The sequence below is a fragment of the Ylistrum balloti genome, unplaced genomic scaffold, assembly GCF_031769215.1.
Source record: "Ylistrum balloti isolate Yb309-2 unplaced genomic scaffold, AGI_CSIRO_Ybal_v1 Utg369892, whole genome shotgun sequence".
Taxonomy (NCBI): domain Eukaryota; kingdom Metazoa; phylum Mollusca; class Bivalvia; order Pectinida; family Pectinidae; genus Ylistrum; species Ylistrum balloti.
Window position 1 is genome coordinate 421,620 of NW_026782024.1, and position 15,841 is coordinate 437,460.

At 35.9% G+C, this 15,841-nt stretch overlaps 1 protein-coding gene across 1 annotated transcript; it reads left to right on the forward strand.

Annotated features, from left to right (window-relative positions):
- Positions 1–1,370: 1,370 nt before the first annotated feature.
- Positions 1,371–14,237, forward strand: LOC132546456 (uncharacterized). Its single transcript, XM_060210169.1, has 3 exons — positions 1,371–2,474; positions 9,688–9,830; positions 14,093–14,237. Exons 1-3 carry the CDS (start codon positions 1,371–1,373, stop codon positions 14,235–14,237), a joined length of 1,392 nt encoding a protein of 463 aa, XP_060066152.1.
- Positions 14,238–15,841: the final 1,604 nt, after the last annotated feature.

Here is a 15,841-nt window from a genome sequence, read left to right on the forward strand (position 1 = left end):
GGCAAATAGCTGTATGATGCAGTCAAATGTACATTTTGTCTCTACTGTATCTAATTCCTAACTTGTTTTGAAAGGTGCTAATTACTTGTGTGCTTTTTGAACAATTTTCAAAACTGAAGCAAAGGAGTAGTTTATTAGACTCCTTATAGACATATTCTTGGCATGACCCACTTATTGTCGACCTTATTCATTCCGTGTTAGACGACATAAATTTGTTACTATGAGGGAATGGTTCATACTTCTTTGAAGAAGTCAGGGTTTTTGACGTGTAAACTCTTTGGCAGCGCTTACATTTTCAGAATCTTTTCCTTTTTCTTGTATAAGGTAAACGCTCCTACTTCACTGATGGTCTCGGAGGTTTACTGTATAGGTGACTTATCATATTGCCACCACCTCAAGGTTTACATGGTTGAAGAAATTTATTTATATATCGGTTGTTGTTTTTCTCACTGAAAAATATTTAAGATTAAATCCCCATTACGTTAAATTGTTGTGATATACGTTTGTTTCCAACAGAATATATTCAATGTATATCAGACTGCGTATAGAGTTCAGTTGCAATGTTGCTACGGTACAATATAATGTAATTACCATCGAAATATTTCCTGTATATATTTAATTCTCTCAATATTAGCATATGGAACTTGCATAACAACTACACGATGTTGGCGATAGCGAGTATGACATGCCTCCTACTTCATTATAATATTCATTATTGCACCCTTGGCAATGCCAATCGATATTTTTTTCCAAACACAATTCACTTCTAAACTAATTTTGTGAATATTATTATCGGAACAGCGAGAAATGATTATAGATTCCCGTAGTTAATTGTGTCGTGCCTTGTCAATAGCTGTTCATGGTGACAGCCTTTATTTTCTTTATCTACCAAAGAGACTGTTCCAGGGATCCAATTCTTGACAAGCGTTCCTACGATATGCTACGAGATCAAGGTGTAAATGATGTAGTCTTCCAATAGGTGATGCCGTAGTATCCTATCAGTATTTCCGCAAGACCTACATGCGACAGCAATAACATTCCTGTAGTTTAGGAATATCGACAGACAATGCAGCTTTCAGATTTTCTTTGGGGAATGTATATATTTTTGAATTGTGTTATATTCCTCAGGGCTGTGTATCAAACAATTCAATTTCACGATTCCTATCAAATTTCAACAGAAGACTGAAGCAGTTAGTATATGTAATTTCACAGAGGTTCCTAAAAGATCCCCTTACAAATTACGACAGTCTGTACGTTGTATCTAATTCCGTTTTTCTATTTTCAACTAGGTCTAACATGGTCCTCCTCCAAGTCTTGTGATCAGTGTGGCATACCAGTGATTGAGTGTTCCGGCGGAGACATTCTACAATATGGCAAAACTGTTTCGTATGATCAGACTCAATGATCGTTTCGATACACAAGTCTTTACGTTTGCTCTGCCAAATAAGATTCTACGAGAATTTTCACCAGACGTGTATTCAAAGGATTTTGTTTACGGTTATCAGAAATGGACGGTAAGCTTTGTTAAAAGCGACCACCATTTGGGTGCTTATCTAAAACTGCAGACCTCGTCTGCCGCTATGTTGTGTAAACTGGATTACTCCTTTACATTTCTTAACAGTGAACACTTTACAAAGAATGAATCTTTTCTGGAGAAGGGTTGTGAATTCTCTGATCAGGCGGACACAAAAGGTCGAAAAACATTTGTGCCTCTGGAAGATTTGATGCTGCGGAAATTTATGCAAGAAAATGGTGAATTTCTTGTCGAGCTAGAGCTCCGGAATGTCGTGTCTACATTAAATTGTTGTCTAAATATTCCTAAAGATTACACAAATCGGTACACATACGGTCCCCGGATGGAATCACCCTACTTCTCATTTGGTTTGTTCGACTGGAGCATTTCTTTGTTTCCCAACGCCAGCACGGCAGACACTGAGAGTAATGTGGCCATCCAGCTTCATCGTCACACCAGTTTTGACCACTTGTGTAACGTCAAATATCACGTGACCCTTGGGGATAGCAATCCTTACGATTCCGGAACTATCGATCAGCTGCTGGACGCCACCGGAAACAGTGATCCTTACGTCATCGGATCCACCCTACAACTACTGGCCAAGGGTCGTACGTCTATAAAAGTCAGACTGGACATGTACTCGGTCGTGTCTGTCAGTGAGGTTTCACTTTTAGTGCTAAATAGGAACAAAAATCGTGCCCATCTGTACGACCGTGACAAGCAGGCATGGATGTTAGAGGCAGACGCGAGTGGGAAATTTCTGGCCTTCCGGTTATACTATACAGATATTTCACACGTGCCACGGAAATTTACGCGATATGTGTCGTTCAATATTGTGGTTGTGCCCGCTAATCCAGAGAGGAACACGTCACGAGCTCCCAATGGCCCATTCTATAGGTATTATGTCCAGCAAGACCTCGACGACGGCTACATGGTGCACACCGACATCAAGATCGACGAGGTGAGTAACTATAGGTAAAACAGAACTACACAAGCACCAGTATCTAGATCGACGAGGTGAGTAACTAAGAAGCACCAGTATCAAGGTCGACGAGGTGTGTAACTATATGTAAAACAAAATTACACAAGCACCAGTATTATAAGAAGCACCAGTATCAAGGTCGACAAGGGGAGTAACTATAGGTAAAACAGAATTACATAAACACAAGTATCAAGATCGACGAGGTGTGTAACTAAAGGTAAAACTAAACTATACAAGTATCAAGATCATCGATGGGAGTAACAATAGGTAAAAAAAGCTACATAAACACAGGTATCAAGGTCGACGAGGTGTGTAACTACAGGTAAAACAAAACTGCATAAACTCAAGTATCAAGGTCGACGAGGTGAGTAACTATATGTAAAACAGAATTACACAAGCACCAGTATTATGGTCGACAGGGGGTGTAACTATAGGTAAAACAGAACTACATAAACACCAGTATCATGGTCGACGGGGGATGTAACTATAGGTAAAACAAATCTATGCAAGCACCAGTATCAAGGTCGACAAGGTGAGTAACTATAGGTAAAACATAACTACATACACTATAGTAGCAAGGTCGACGAGGTGTGTAACTATAGGTTAAACAAAACTGCATAAACATAAGTATCAAGGTCGACAAGGGGAGTACCTATAGGTAAAACAGAACTACATAAACACCAGTATCATGGTCGAGTAACTTCATGTGAAAAAGAATAACGTAAGCATCCGTATGAAGTTCGACGAGGTGAGTAACTATAGATAAAACAAAGTAAGGATACCAAATGACTTAAAACCATTGTAATAACATAGATTGCATGACGAAAACACATTTTCTGAACCGACTAACAAGATTATTGAGATACTTTTGGTAGGGAAATAATTGGAGTTGCATTTTGCTGCCAGGAACCGTATAAATAATTTATTTAGTATAATATTACAGTTTGTGTAGTATAGATAACAACTAAGACTTTATATATTGATATTGTATATAGCGTAGATGTTTCTTGGAGATTCAATATTTGATGCAATCTCTAAGTACTGTTTTAATGGTCTACTTGTTCTTTACATAACGTAATAGATAACACAACCAAATACCGACAAAGAAACAAAGTCGTAAAATACTCTCGAAATCGATGATCGAAAGACACTTAAAAAGTACAAATAAAGTAAGCCCAGGTACTCTGGGAGGGTAATCATCTTCTACTTATGTACCAATTTGCATTTGTCAACTGCTTGTCTTGTAATTTTGTTAGCTGGCTGCTTGCCATCATTTATCATTTTGAAAAGAAAATATCAATTCTTTAAAATCCAAAGCTTATAAATTACGTCCATAATTGGATATATACCCATGCGCCCAGAGGCCGTCTGGTAGGTGGAGGAATATAAATTCTGAGAAAACTCCCGTTACACTCCCCACTCCGTTATTGGCGTCTCTTGCGTGAGATGTGGAGGCAGGTCTGTATGGCTGTGACACTAGAGCGTGCGGCTTGTTTTGTCACTTAGGAAGGCGTTAGAGTTTATGTCAACCACTTACCAATGTGGTAACAACCCTTTCTGAAAATTACCAAAGGTGTTAAGATATTTTTAGCTTTTTGTTTCATTTTTGGATATAGAAACTATTCGTGTTTGAAGATCAGAACCCAGCATATGTATCTGGATGAGGAATTTGTTTTCCTTTCCAGAACCTCATGTCTCTTTCTATTGACATTTTGTTTTTTCTTGAGATTTGATTTACAAGTCCCAGTCTGCCAACAAAAGGCGTATAGTAACACTTGTATTTTTATAGGTACTTTATTCGTCGGTCAAGAGTACATTTTGTGATCACGTGATGAGAATCCTAATTGTTCACACCTCACTTAAAACACAAAAGTGCATGCAAACCTCGATTGAAATAGAATCCTATCAGCAATAATTAGAATAGTTTATTAGGATGGAATTATTCCTGTCGGAGGGGTATCATAATGTAAAGAGGATGTTAGCCTTGGTATAATTCATGAAGCAGTGTATTGATTTAAATATATAAGTTAAAAGTCAATCGGAAATATCATTTGAGGGACATTAGCACTTGTCAGCTATTGCCTTGATACAATACTGATATGTAATATCCCGACCAACTTTGGTTAGCTTGGGGGATGTTTTAATATCGGCATTGTGATGAGTGATGTTGTTGATGTATTCACCATATTAGCATTAACGGTCCAATATCAATAGTGTAGGTCATTTGTGGACTTGATTGGAAATGGTCTTGATTGATGGTATATATTACCGGCACTGGAGCAGGATGTGTGTTCATGTTTGGAAAGAATTCAAGGGTAGTAATAGTGATGTTTTCAGTATCTCTAGACATCAGTTATTCATAAGGAGGGCTAATTTCCCAGGTGAAAACGAAACGAAATGAATGCCTTGTCTAAGCATTGTATAACTGACGGGTTGTATTCAATAGAAATCAAAGATTTGACCCGTTCACCTTCATTGTGTGTGGAAGATGATGTTCTGTTTTTTCTACCGTAAAAAATGGAAAGTGGTATTTAATCTGCTTGCCATGTCAGTATATAATATAATACCTTACATGTACATAGTGTTACCGTTTTCATAGGCATAATTCTTAATCTATTGCTGCCAGGTAGGGCTTCCTTTATTTATTTGTTTTGTCAATGAAAGTACTGATCTGTTTGATATATATTTGCAACACTATTATCTTCAATGATACAAAGGAAACTAATTATTTCAGAAGAGCTGGTGCTTTTCCATATGTAATTCCATAATTTCATGAACATCTAAATTGTTACCTTTTCTTCGTTTAATCACTTTTGATTACGGTTCGGTTCACATGTCGATAGTTTATATTTTTCATTCAGCATGGTGATTCTATTGCGATTTTATTTGATTCTATACTTGTCTTGTATATTGTCTTTTCTGTGTTCATTCTATGGATGGTAGTCCTGTGCAATTAACTTTCCGTGTAAAGAAAGTTGTATTTCGTTTTCTATGTTTATATTTTTGCCGGGCCAAAGTAAATTGTCTTTTATGTTGGCTATTCTAAGGATGTAGAAATAGATGATTCCATCGATGATCTTGATAAATAAAGTGGAAATTTGTTTTCTTCCTTCAAATTTGTAATTAGGTCTTTTTTTCATCAGGATGAAGAATGTGGTAGTTTCTTTTTGTAATTTCCTTTCGTTATCAGGAGAAATCTTGTAGTGTTTTTGTGTTCAGGAACAAAATGGATTTTATATGGCGGATGTAATCAATGAAGTATAAAACGCTTTACTCTCCTGAATAAATGGACTTTATTCACCTTGTAATCCGAATAAATTTTTCTTTTGTTAATATTTTGCCATTATGTTGTTTACATGAATTCAGGTTACAAAGGATGGTTGTTTTGTCCCCAATTGAACTATCATCAATTTATTAAGGGCTATTTAATAGATATCGAAATGAGTTAATTCTACTTAAATCGTTCACAGTGTCTATTGTAAAGGTGTTTATATATCTCCAGCATTATTGTGTCGTTGTTATATCGTTATTGTAGTTGTGGTCATTGATAGGATGATGTAGGTATTGACCCAGTAGTTGTAGTCTGACGTATAATGCAGCTGAGGTACGTACACTGTTCAATAATGGAATAAGTAGACAAATGATAGCGTACTGGGACAATTACATGTGTTATCAAGTAGACATATAATACCATGCTGGGACAATTACATAGACCTATTGCTCGATCATAACTAATTTCATAATCTGCCAAGTCAGTATTGTCTTATTACTGATCTCGTGGTGTTTGTGTCATATATGTATCTAGATAAGAAGTTCATGATGTTATGAAGGCTATTAACGCAGCGTGGTTCTTGGGTATTGAACGATAACTACGTCAAAATAATAAATTTCATGTCAATTTTTATCGACTTGGTTACCTTACGATTTCCCCCTGCACACGTCATAACATGCCTTGATGATGTAATTGTACCACGCAACTAAACTCTTCATTAAAATGATATCGGTTATTATAAACATACCAGTTTAAGTACCGTAATATGTATTAAAACATCCACCTACAGACCAAAATAAAGACAAGTCCACACATCCAGCAGTACATTAAACAATTATATCCTACCACATCTCCCACAATATAGCCATTTTCTGTTGTATAATGTGTCTATTATAATAAATAATTAACGTGATAATTATTTCTGGGTGATTTTACTGTTTTACACATGTAATTAAGCCTGTTTTATTGAAGAAATAACATGTTTTATGTCCTTTATAAGCACTTCCGGTCTAAAACGTGAACGGTGCCGATTGGCTAGGAGTCCTATACAAACAATAGGAACTTGATTTACTTGCATTGCTAATTGAATTCCTGAACAAATGCCAAGACTACCAACCTCCAGTGAGATACCTAAGTGATACCCCTTGTCTACAAGGCCCAGATACTACAAAGAAGCGCTTTGATAATGCTCATATTCATTAACACAGTCATGCTAGTGTTATTCCAGGTCAATCTATTGTTTATCCTATTTCGCTATTTTTCATTACTATAAGACCAAATGTTTGGTTAGGTAATTTTTAAGTATTTCATTACATTGCTTTGGTATTGATTTTAATGCCTTCCCTGTGATTCAGGCCTTCGTTTCAATTTAGATTGTACTTACTTCAATTTACTTACTTATTTTCAGGTTTGATTACATTTACTTCAAAACGTAATGAAAACAATTGTAGTTTAATATTTTCTTAATAATTTCTTTTCAGAATGATTAAATTGCAAGTATCTTGATACAATTGATGATTACATGCGAATGGTTTATGTTTTGATAAATTCCTAGTGTTTTAAGACCTTGTCTGTGGATCTTGTTTCATTGTAACAGTAGAATGTTATTAGTCAAGGTCAATGGTTTATTTTTAAATAAATAATTTCGCAGTATTTCATGGCGGTGTGCACATCCCTGGAACTGTGAATAAACGATGTACTGAAAGCATTGTCAGAACAAGCCATATGAATAAAATATGAAGTCATTGCTAAATAGATATGGAATACAGATATCTGATACCGCTCATTCTGTAAAATACAACGTTAAATGTGTATATACCGCTACCGACTCTTATCTAGTAATGCTGTATCTCTCTTACTGGAACCAAATCGATGTAAGACTACCAACTCACGAACAAATATCTTGAAAGTCCATACTATCACGCAATGAATGAATTTAGAATGTACACATCTTCCTTACATCTATACACCCTGACTGGACTGGTAAACAATTAGATACACCATGACATCCGAATAACGTCAATAGTTATTTCTTCTATGTTGTTCTATATAGCAATGTTCTTGTCCTTGATGCGACTGTATAGTTTTTGAGGATGACTTTGATCTAACTTAAGAATTAGTTCCAGTCGATGACAAAGTTTCCATTTTTATCATATTCATCCTGTTTTGAAATTTATTACAGCTCTGAGTCTAGATATGTACTTTTTTGCGTCGTATGTAATAATGCAATATCAAAACATCAATAACAAAATTAATGTCTTTACTGTGATGTTCCTTAAAAGACAAGATGTTGTAAATATATCTGAACGTGAGATGAAACGTCTTTTCAATGTCACCGTTACCTGCTTCCATAAGCTCTTAGATAAATTCAGACTTGTATGAAAACAAAAAGTCAATCATTAGAGGGACACATATTCCCATAAGCATCCCGATAGCCTGTTGGAAGATCGTACAACCTAACTCGACGAAGATGTTCCCAGACAATAGATAATCACTAGGATTATTTTGCGCTAAAGAATATAATCCGATAAGATAAGAATCTTATGTTTTATCAATGACACGCGACTTATACATTTGGTCATTTCAGGAAAGAAATGTCACTTTCGAAACCGAGAACATAACTTGCGAGAAAAAAAATATTTAAAAAAAAAAGATAGAAATAAATTAATTAAATAAACAAATTTAAAAAATCAACAGGTAAACTTGTACTTTTGACCATTGAACACATTCTCAAGTTAATCTAGCATAAGGCAATATAAAATAATTGAAATCATAATGGCGACTATAACAATTTAACATTATCTTCACCAGACTGCATCTTTCATTAAACTATATAATTTAAGTTCATCTGTTAACAACAATATCTTTAAAACCAAAATGCTATTGGGAAGACTCTAGAATATCGTAGGCTACTGCCTAGATTTAGTAAATTCACAATTGTTACTTTGAAATCACCAGACTTATCACACATCGTGGTTGAAAGCTATGCTTTTTATGTAAAATCGAGATAAGTGACTCATTGGCGAATTTGGTATGGCCCATGCCCTATTTCGATAAACTCTTCGATTCATTCAAATTCTTTACAAAATGAAGCAAGTCAAGAGAGGAGCGCAGTTTGATCACACTGGTTATGTAAAAAGTACATGAATGTAGGAAGATCTTCATCTTCATGAAGAATTTCATCATCAGTATCAATACACTTCATATTTCTTTTTACATGTATTTTCAGTAAATAATAATCAACGACATCACAAAATACCCTGCTGATGAATTTACAGTTTTATAAAAACAATCGTTAACTACGTCGGTAAAACAATACGTCCTTTGGTTAGCATATACGTAGAATTTGCATATTGGCCCAATACTCAGTGTAAATACATTTACACCAACACATGGAGAAAATAACAGATATGTAGTTTATTTATCTGGGTACAGAATTGGTTGTATTTGCAAAAGGAATTCCTAATATAACCGATATAACTCAAAATGACCCGAATTACTGCAAACGATATACAAAAGAAAAAACTTATTACATTCCATTACAAGACATAATTCCAAAGCAAACAATAAGGTTGTTTAAAGCTGATATTAGACCCCCTTACCCCATGAAAGGAAATATTTAAGGTTGTTTGGTCTATTTCTGAAGACGTTTAGTTTGACTTTAACTAGATAATTGTTGACACAACTAAAATCAAACAGCAAATTATCTCTCTGCTTGTAAAGTAGCAAAATGACATATTTTAATATAAAAGTACACGTACTGGTTACAGATATACGCTTCAAATGTTGGAACATGAAAACAACAAAGGGCGTGAAAGATTAATTGAATGAATATATATAAAATATTCCAATGTTATGAAGAATTTCAGTAAACCCGTTGCTGTTATTGCCATTATTAAACACAGGTGCCTTGTTTTGTAGCTGAACGATCCAGACGGTGACTTTCTCAGTAGTGATGACCAGACACTCACTGTCCACATCGAGTGGATAGACTCCCATCTACTCATCAGTCCAAACTTTCACAGCCTTGACGACGCAACCAGACTACATAAACACCAAATGATGTAAGTAAAACTGATGACGTCACGTCAGTCTTTCGTCATAAGACGAAATCCATATACTTTGATAGCAACCTGCTACATAAACAAAACCATTCCTGCTGAACATCATACAGTAACTGTTGCATGAATATTATCTTCGCCACATGAAAATAAAGAATGCTCATTCCTTCAATTGGTTTGCTGTCAGATGTCGAGTCTCTGAAGACGTATGTCAATATAGCTTATCTTGACTTCTCAGACAAACGAAGTCCGTTTGCCATCACGGCTTTTAAATGTTGTACAGGTTGTTTTATTTTCCTTCCTCTTGATTGATTTCATTGTCTGTCTCCGGTGAAGGTATAATAAGTTTTGTCGACAGTAACGGCATCTAAATGTGCCCTTCTTGACTTACAAGTTCTGTCCTCGATGACAGCTTCTAGAAGAACGAATCAGACATATGGTATAATTTATTATTAGGCAATTTTAAAGGTATTATTGACTTGTTTGACTTACGTAGAACTCTACCATATCTATCCACTCAGTCCCTATCTCTGTCATCTCGAATTCGTATTTAACGTGTTTCACTTGAAGTTTGGATATCATTTTATTCTCTTTGCAAATTCATGATTAAGACAGGAAAGTACCGATATGTCAGAATCTTGCTTCAAACTCAAGGTCGATGAAACTTTGAACCTTGAGAATAGAATCATTAGGCATACTAACGAGTATTAGACGCACATAATGTCACATCTAGATCATTATGGCAACCATAAAACTCCTCTAAAAGCTTCTTCAGTTTGCATCTCTTATCAATCAAAGGAACCAGCTGTCGGTTTCGTGCTTGAAAATCATGCTATTTGGAATACTGAATTAAATGCGACATGTACAGCATATGTGTGAGAAACAGGGACGTTGCTGTCTAGAAATGGAAGTCCCAATAGAGAAATCAAAATCATAACGTATATTATACAGCTCATTGGAAAGCTGTCCCTGACAGTTACGCTATATGAAAATATCAAGGTAAGCAACTGACGTGCACAAGAGTCTGTTGTGTCCTTGATTTCCAATTCCAGTAGGTAAATGTGTTGGACATGATCAATATATATTTCGTTCAAACTTTAATATAATTAAACTCTATGATGGCATATTCTGAGGTGCACAATGCCATATCTCTCCCGTTCCCCATGGACATTGTGGATTTAGATATCCTAGTTGTCGGTTTAAGAATTGTTTAGGTTCAACAAATAGAAAATAAACAATCACAACCTTCTGTTCATATTACGTAAGCTATTTAAATTTGAAATCCCAGAAGATGTCAGGTCTTGAATAGATAAACAGCCTCAAAGATTTTGGTATTGATTTACCTCTCAAACCAGACATCACGTATAGCTATTTGGGACGTATTCGAAAGATATCAAGAAATTGGATTGGTTGCCAACTTTGAAATACCAAAAAACTCCGGCCTTTTCCGACCTTAGAATATTCGTCGATTCCAAATTACAAATGGCTCAGATCTCATAGCATCGGTACATACGGACAACTATCCCAAAGGACTACTATTGACATCACTCAGCGAGGAAAATCAGAATTCGGACGAGAAACCTACGTTAAAAAAATAATCGGAAACCATTTAACCATTTGCAAAACCAACGATAATGTAATTTAGACATCTGTTAATGATAATTTACGAAATGCGTATGTATAATAATCATCACCCAATTTGTATATGTATTCGATCAAATAAAATAGATAAAACAATTCGGGGACCTCTTTTTTGGACTGTAGGAAAAGAACATAAGTTGATGATTGTCTTTAAATCAATTGAGCAATTCGTACTGGTTGACCTTCAACGGTGTCCTTATTTCCAGACCCTTATTTCCTCATCAACACTAATACTGATTAATGTGTAAAGGGAATGACGACTTTCTCATCCGGGCGATGAGAAGGTGTCAGGCCATGACTTTTGTTTGCTGATAAAGCGTCTGTTTAATGTTCAATAAACAGAACATATATAGATATGCAATGACTTTGCAACCGAATGAAAAGCATAAAATTCTCCTTAACAAATGGAAACAAAGAGGGTTTAATAATACGATAAGTATAGAATAACCCCACCTTGCGATCTTCCTTGGTGTGTGACTGAAAATAAACCCGTATTACCGGTTTAACACTAATTTATAATTCATGTGATAATTGACTTCAATTTGTCCTTGAAGTCATGTGGCCACTGACTTTCACTGTAGCGCCTTGCGACCTGACATTTTTACTGGTACAACTCTAGTCCAATCTCGTAAATGTGCTTGGATTGATTGACGACTTTCTTATGTCCGGAACCACTCTTGTACATACGCTGGGTGTCGTTATACTGTAGCAGAAGCACATACGGTTGCCTGTCCTGTCTATTCTGTTCATCTTGCAACTTGCACTGCTGCCATTCTCGGAATATACATGCCAAATATATTTTTGTTGTATTCGGCAATGACAGAAAACATCTGCATTGGAGCACATGTAATAATTACATTAGGATTTACTTAAATATTTCATTCAAAAATATAAAGAACTTTTAGATAAGATATTTAGTTTGTTATAACAATAAGTTTATATTTGAAAATTCTGAAAATTGCTTTTATATATTCATTGATGTATGGAACTATATTTCTGCGCGAAGCAATTGTTTTGACGTGTGTCATCAGGCAAGATTCAGCATTACATTCAACATGAGCTAAATGCAGATTGAATTGCTCCATCAAACCGTTGAAATTTCTGTAGTCTGAATTTTCAATTATTGCAGAATGAATAGAATACATGGTCAATGTCATGGAATATAAGCGGCATTTTTGGCTCAGCACAAAAAGATACTTTGTGTCTTTTCACTCTCGCCAAGTTACAGTTTATATCTAAAGACACTGATCATGTATTCTCTTCATATTCTGACTTTAGTAATATTCATGCAAGAGAAATTTTGTTTTTCGTCCATTAATAGCATGTCTAGTGATTTGTACTATATTATATAAAACTTATTGAGTGATGATCTAATGTTTCCTATTGATGTTTCTATTTCGATTTAATTTCTATAATTTAGTTGTAAATTCATTTATCGATAAACACTTCAATTAGTAAAAAGGCAACAAGACTATCGAGTCTTGTACATAAGACAAACTTGTGAATAGCAACGTTAGAGTTTCACGAGTATGACAGAATATCTATATTTCTCACGAACGCCCTTGGTGAAATCTATAATATATTAAACGGAAGGCCAATGACGTTTCGTTATATTACATTTCTGAAGGAAAAAGCAAATAGAAAAAGCCAGTGCAAGCAAAAACAAACATGGATACAGAAGCGTTCGTAAAATATGATATCGGATGGTCATGGTGTTACACTGAGCAACAATATCAAACCATTTTGGCCCTTTACGTGGTAGTTATACAATGCTATGGTATTATCAGGTGCAAACTACCTACCAGTCATTTATCAAATCACGAAAAACCAGAATTATACGCGGAAAATTAAACGGAAAATTAACTTATTCAACCTACCCTTCAGTTGCGCACGAACATGGTAATCGTTGAATTTCAATGTATCTATTAGAAAGCCCCGATTGGTCAAAACAACGAAAAACGAAACATGAATTGTAGGTATTTGATACCAAAAGTGACCAAAACAAAGATAAATTTTGTCAGAAATATGTAAATTATCATGTTTTTGTAGTCCAGCATTCCTTCAGTTTCTGGTATTTCAGAACATTCTGTAGTTTTGCATTCCTTCAGCTTCTCGAATTTCCATACGTCATGTTTCATCTGGAGTTCCAGACCACCACATTGGTGTACGTTCATTCAATTTAATTTCGTAAGATTAGAATTTTGATAAAAATTTAATTCAGACCATATGCATGATTACTTACAATGTGACAAATTCTTGTTAAACACTTTTATTAGTGGCGAGTACTTAAGGTTGACGTCTGTATAGGTTCTGCTTGAGCTAGTGTAACTGGTATTGATCAATGCAAATGAATCAACTTCCTAATTAGACCAGTGTCATTAAGCGTTGTCATGCGTGTGTAACCCTGACGGTGACACAAATCTAAGTGTATTAGAAACGAAGCTGGTGAATGCATTATTATGTACACAAACCAGTTTACAAGTCAGCACAAATATCAATGTGTCTAGTCAAAGCTCACGAATGGCCTTTTAATACTGATTCAAATGAAAAAAATACACACAATCAAATGTATCACAATACAACCCCTTGCAACGTTTACAATATATCTTATGTTATCTTTTCAGGCGAGAAATTCTGGCATTGCAGGCGGAAAACTATGCGTTGGAAAAACAAGTTTACAGCTATCAGCAATCGATTGCCAGGACAAATGCCAGATGGCCTAGTTATGGCAGCCAAGACGAACCATCAATAAACGACAAGCGCCAGTGACACCTTGAGTTTCTTTCCCTTACTTAAGTTCAAGACCTTATACCCAGGTCTTACTGAATAGGATATATAAATGTCATGCCTGGTACGAACAAGTTTTAAGAAAGATTCGTAGTACATCAATGTACTTTAAATAAGTTGTAACCGAACGATCCCACCAAGTCGACCCAACCATCATCATTATTTTATTCCGATCTGATCATTTGTCTGGAATATGCAGCAGATACAATCGCTTACATCTTCTTACAACAAATGAGTCTATCTATTTTAACAATGCGTTTGATACTCCAGTTCACATGACGCCTATCTTGTGTTCATCCCAAGTAACCATGACGCCTAATTAGCCGTCACTTCTATAAACCATTACGTTTATGATTTTATCACTTTCCAGTAAATGGCGTCTTTTCAAACATGAGACTAACAAGAAAGTGTTCGTTTGTGACAGTGAATGGAACGTTTCCGGTGCTGGTGTTTTTGCTGATCCTTACAATTGGTACTCAATATATGTTCTAGGAATTGATCTTTATTCTGTAAGTGGCTAGTATTGCTACGGATATATACAAAAATATTAGTTATTGTATTTTACATGGTCAAAGCATGTCCATCAAGACATAAGAAAGAGATAGATAAATATGAAACTTTCAAAGTGTATTTATACGAACTAAATGATCACACAATGACGGATCTACTCAGAGTGTGTGACAGATCTGCTCAGAGTGTGTGACAGATCTGCTCAGAGTGTGTGACAGATCTACTCAGAGTGTGTGACGGCTCTACTCAAAGTGTGTGACAGATCTACTCAGAGTGTGTGACAGATCTACTCAGAGGTTGTGACAGATCTACTCAGAGAGTGAAACAGATATATCTGCTCGGAGTGTATGACGGATCTACTCAGAGAGTGTGTCGGATCTACTCAGAGGGTGAGATAGATCTACTCATAGTATGTGACGGATCTATTCAGTGTGTGACGGATCTACTCAGAGAGTGTAACCGATCTACTCAGAGTGTGTGACAGATCTACTCAGAGTGTGTGACGGATCTACTCAGAGTGTGTGACAGATCTACTCAGAGTGTGTGTCGGATCTACTCATAGTGTGTGACAGATCTACTCAGAGAGTGTGTCGGATCTACTCATAGTGTGTGACAGATCTACTCAGAGTGTGTGACGGCTCTACTCAAAGTGTGTGACGGATCTACTCAGATTGTGTGACAGATCTACTCAAAGTGTGTGACAGATCTACCCAGAGGGTGTGACGAAACCACACATAGTGTGTGACTGATCTACTCAGAGGGTGTGACGTATTTACTCAGAGAGAAAGACGGATATACTCAGAGAGTGTGACGGATGTACACAGAGAGTGAGACAGATCTACTCACAGTGTGTCACGGATCTACTCAGAGCGGTGACGAAGCTCGTATGAAATGACTGTAATTTGCTCGTTATTACGTTAATACTTTTTACCACCTTACGGCAGCACTTGTGAGGTCGACGTTGTGTCCTCCTAATTTGCCTTACTGTAGAATGAGTGTAGGTCTCCTTGAATAGAGAATAATGTTCTTGATAACTTTCTTTATGTTAGCTACAATCAGTAGCTGGTTTCTCACGC

What these genes read in the sequence shown, in the direction of transcription:
- LOC132546456 (XM_060210169.1), top strand. Translation starts at nt 1,371, where the DNA reads ATGGCAAAACTGTTTCGTATGATCAGACTCAATGATCGTTTCGATACA. An exon ending in CCGACATCAAGATCGACGAG is followed by an intron (nt 2,475 to 9,687) that starts GTGAGTAACTAT and finishes CTTGTTTTGTAG; the next exon opens with CTGAACGATCCAGACGGTGA. An exon ending in CTACATAAACACCAAATGAT is followed by an intron (nt 9,831 to 14,092) that starts GTAAGTAAAACT and finishes TTATCTTTTCAG; the next exon opens with GCGAGAAATTCTGGCATTGC.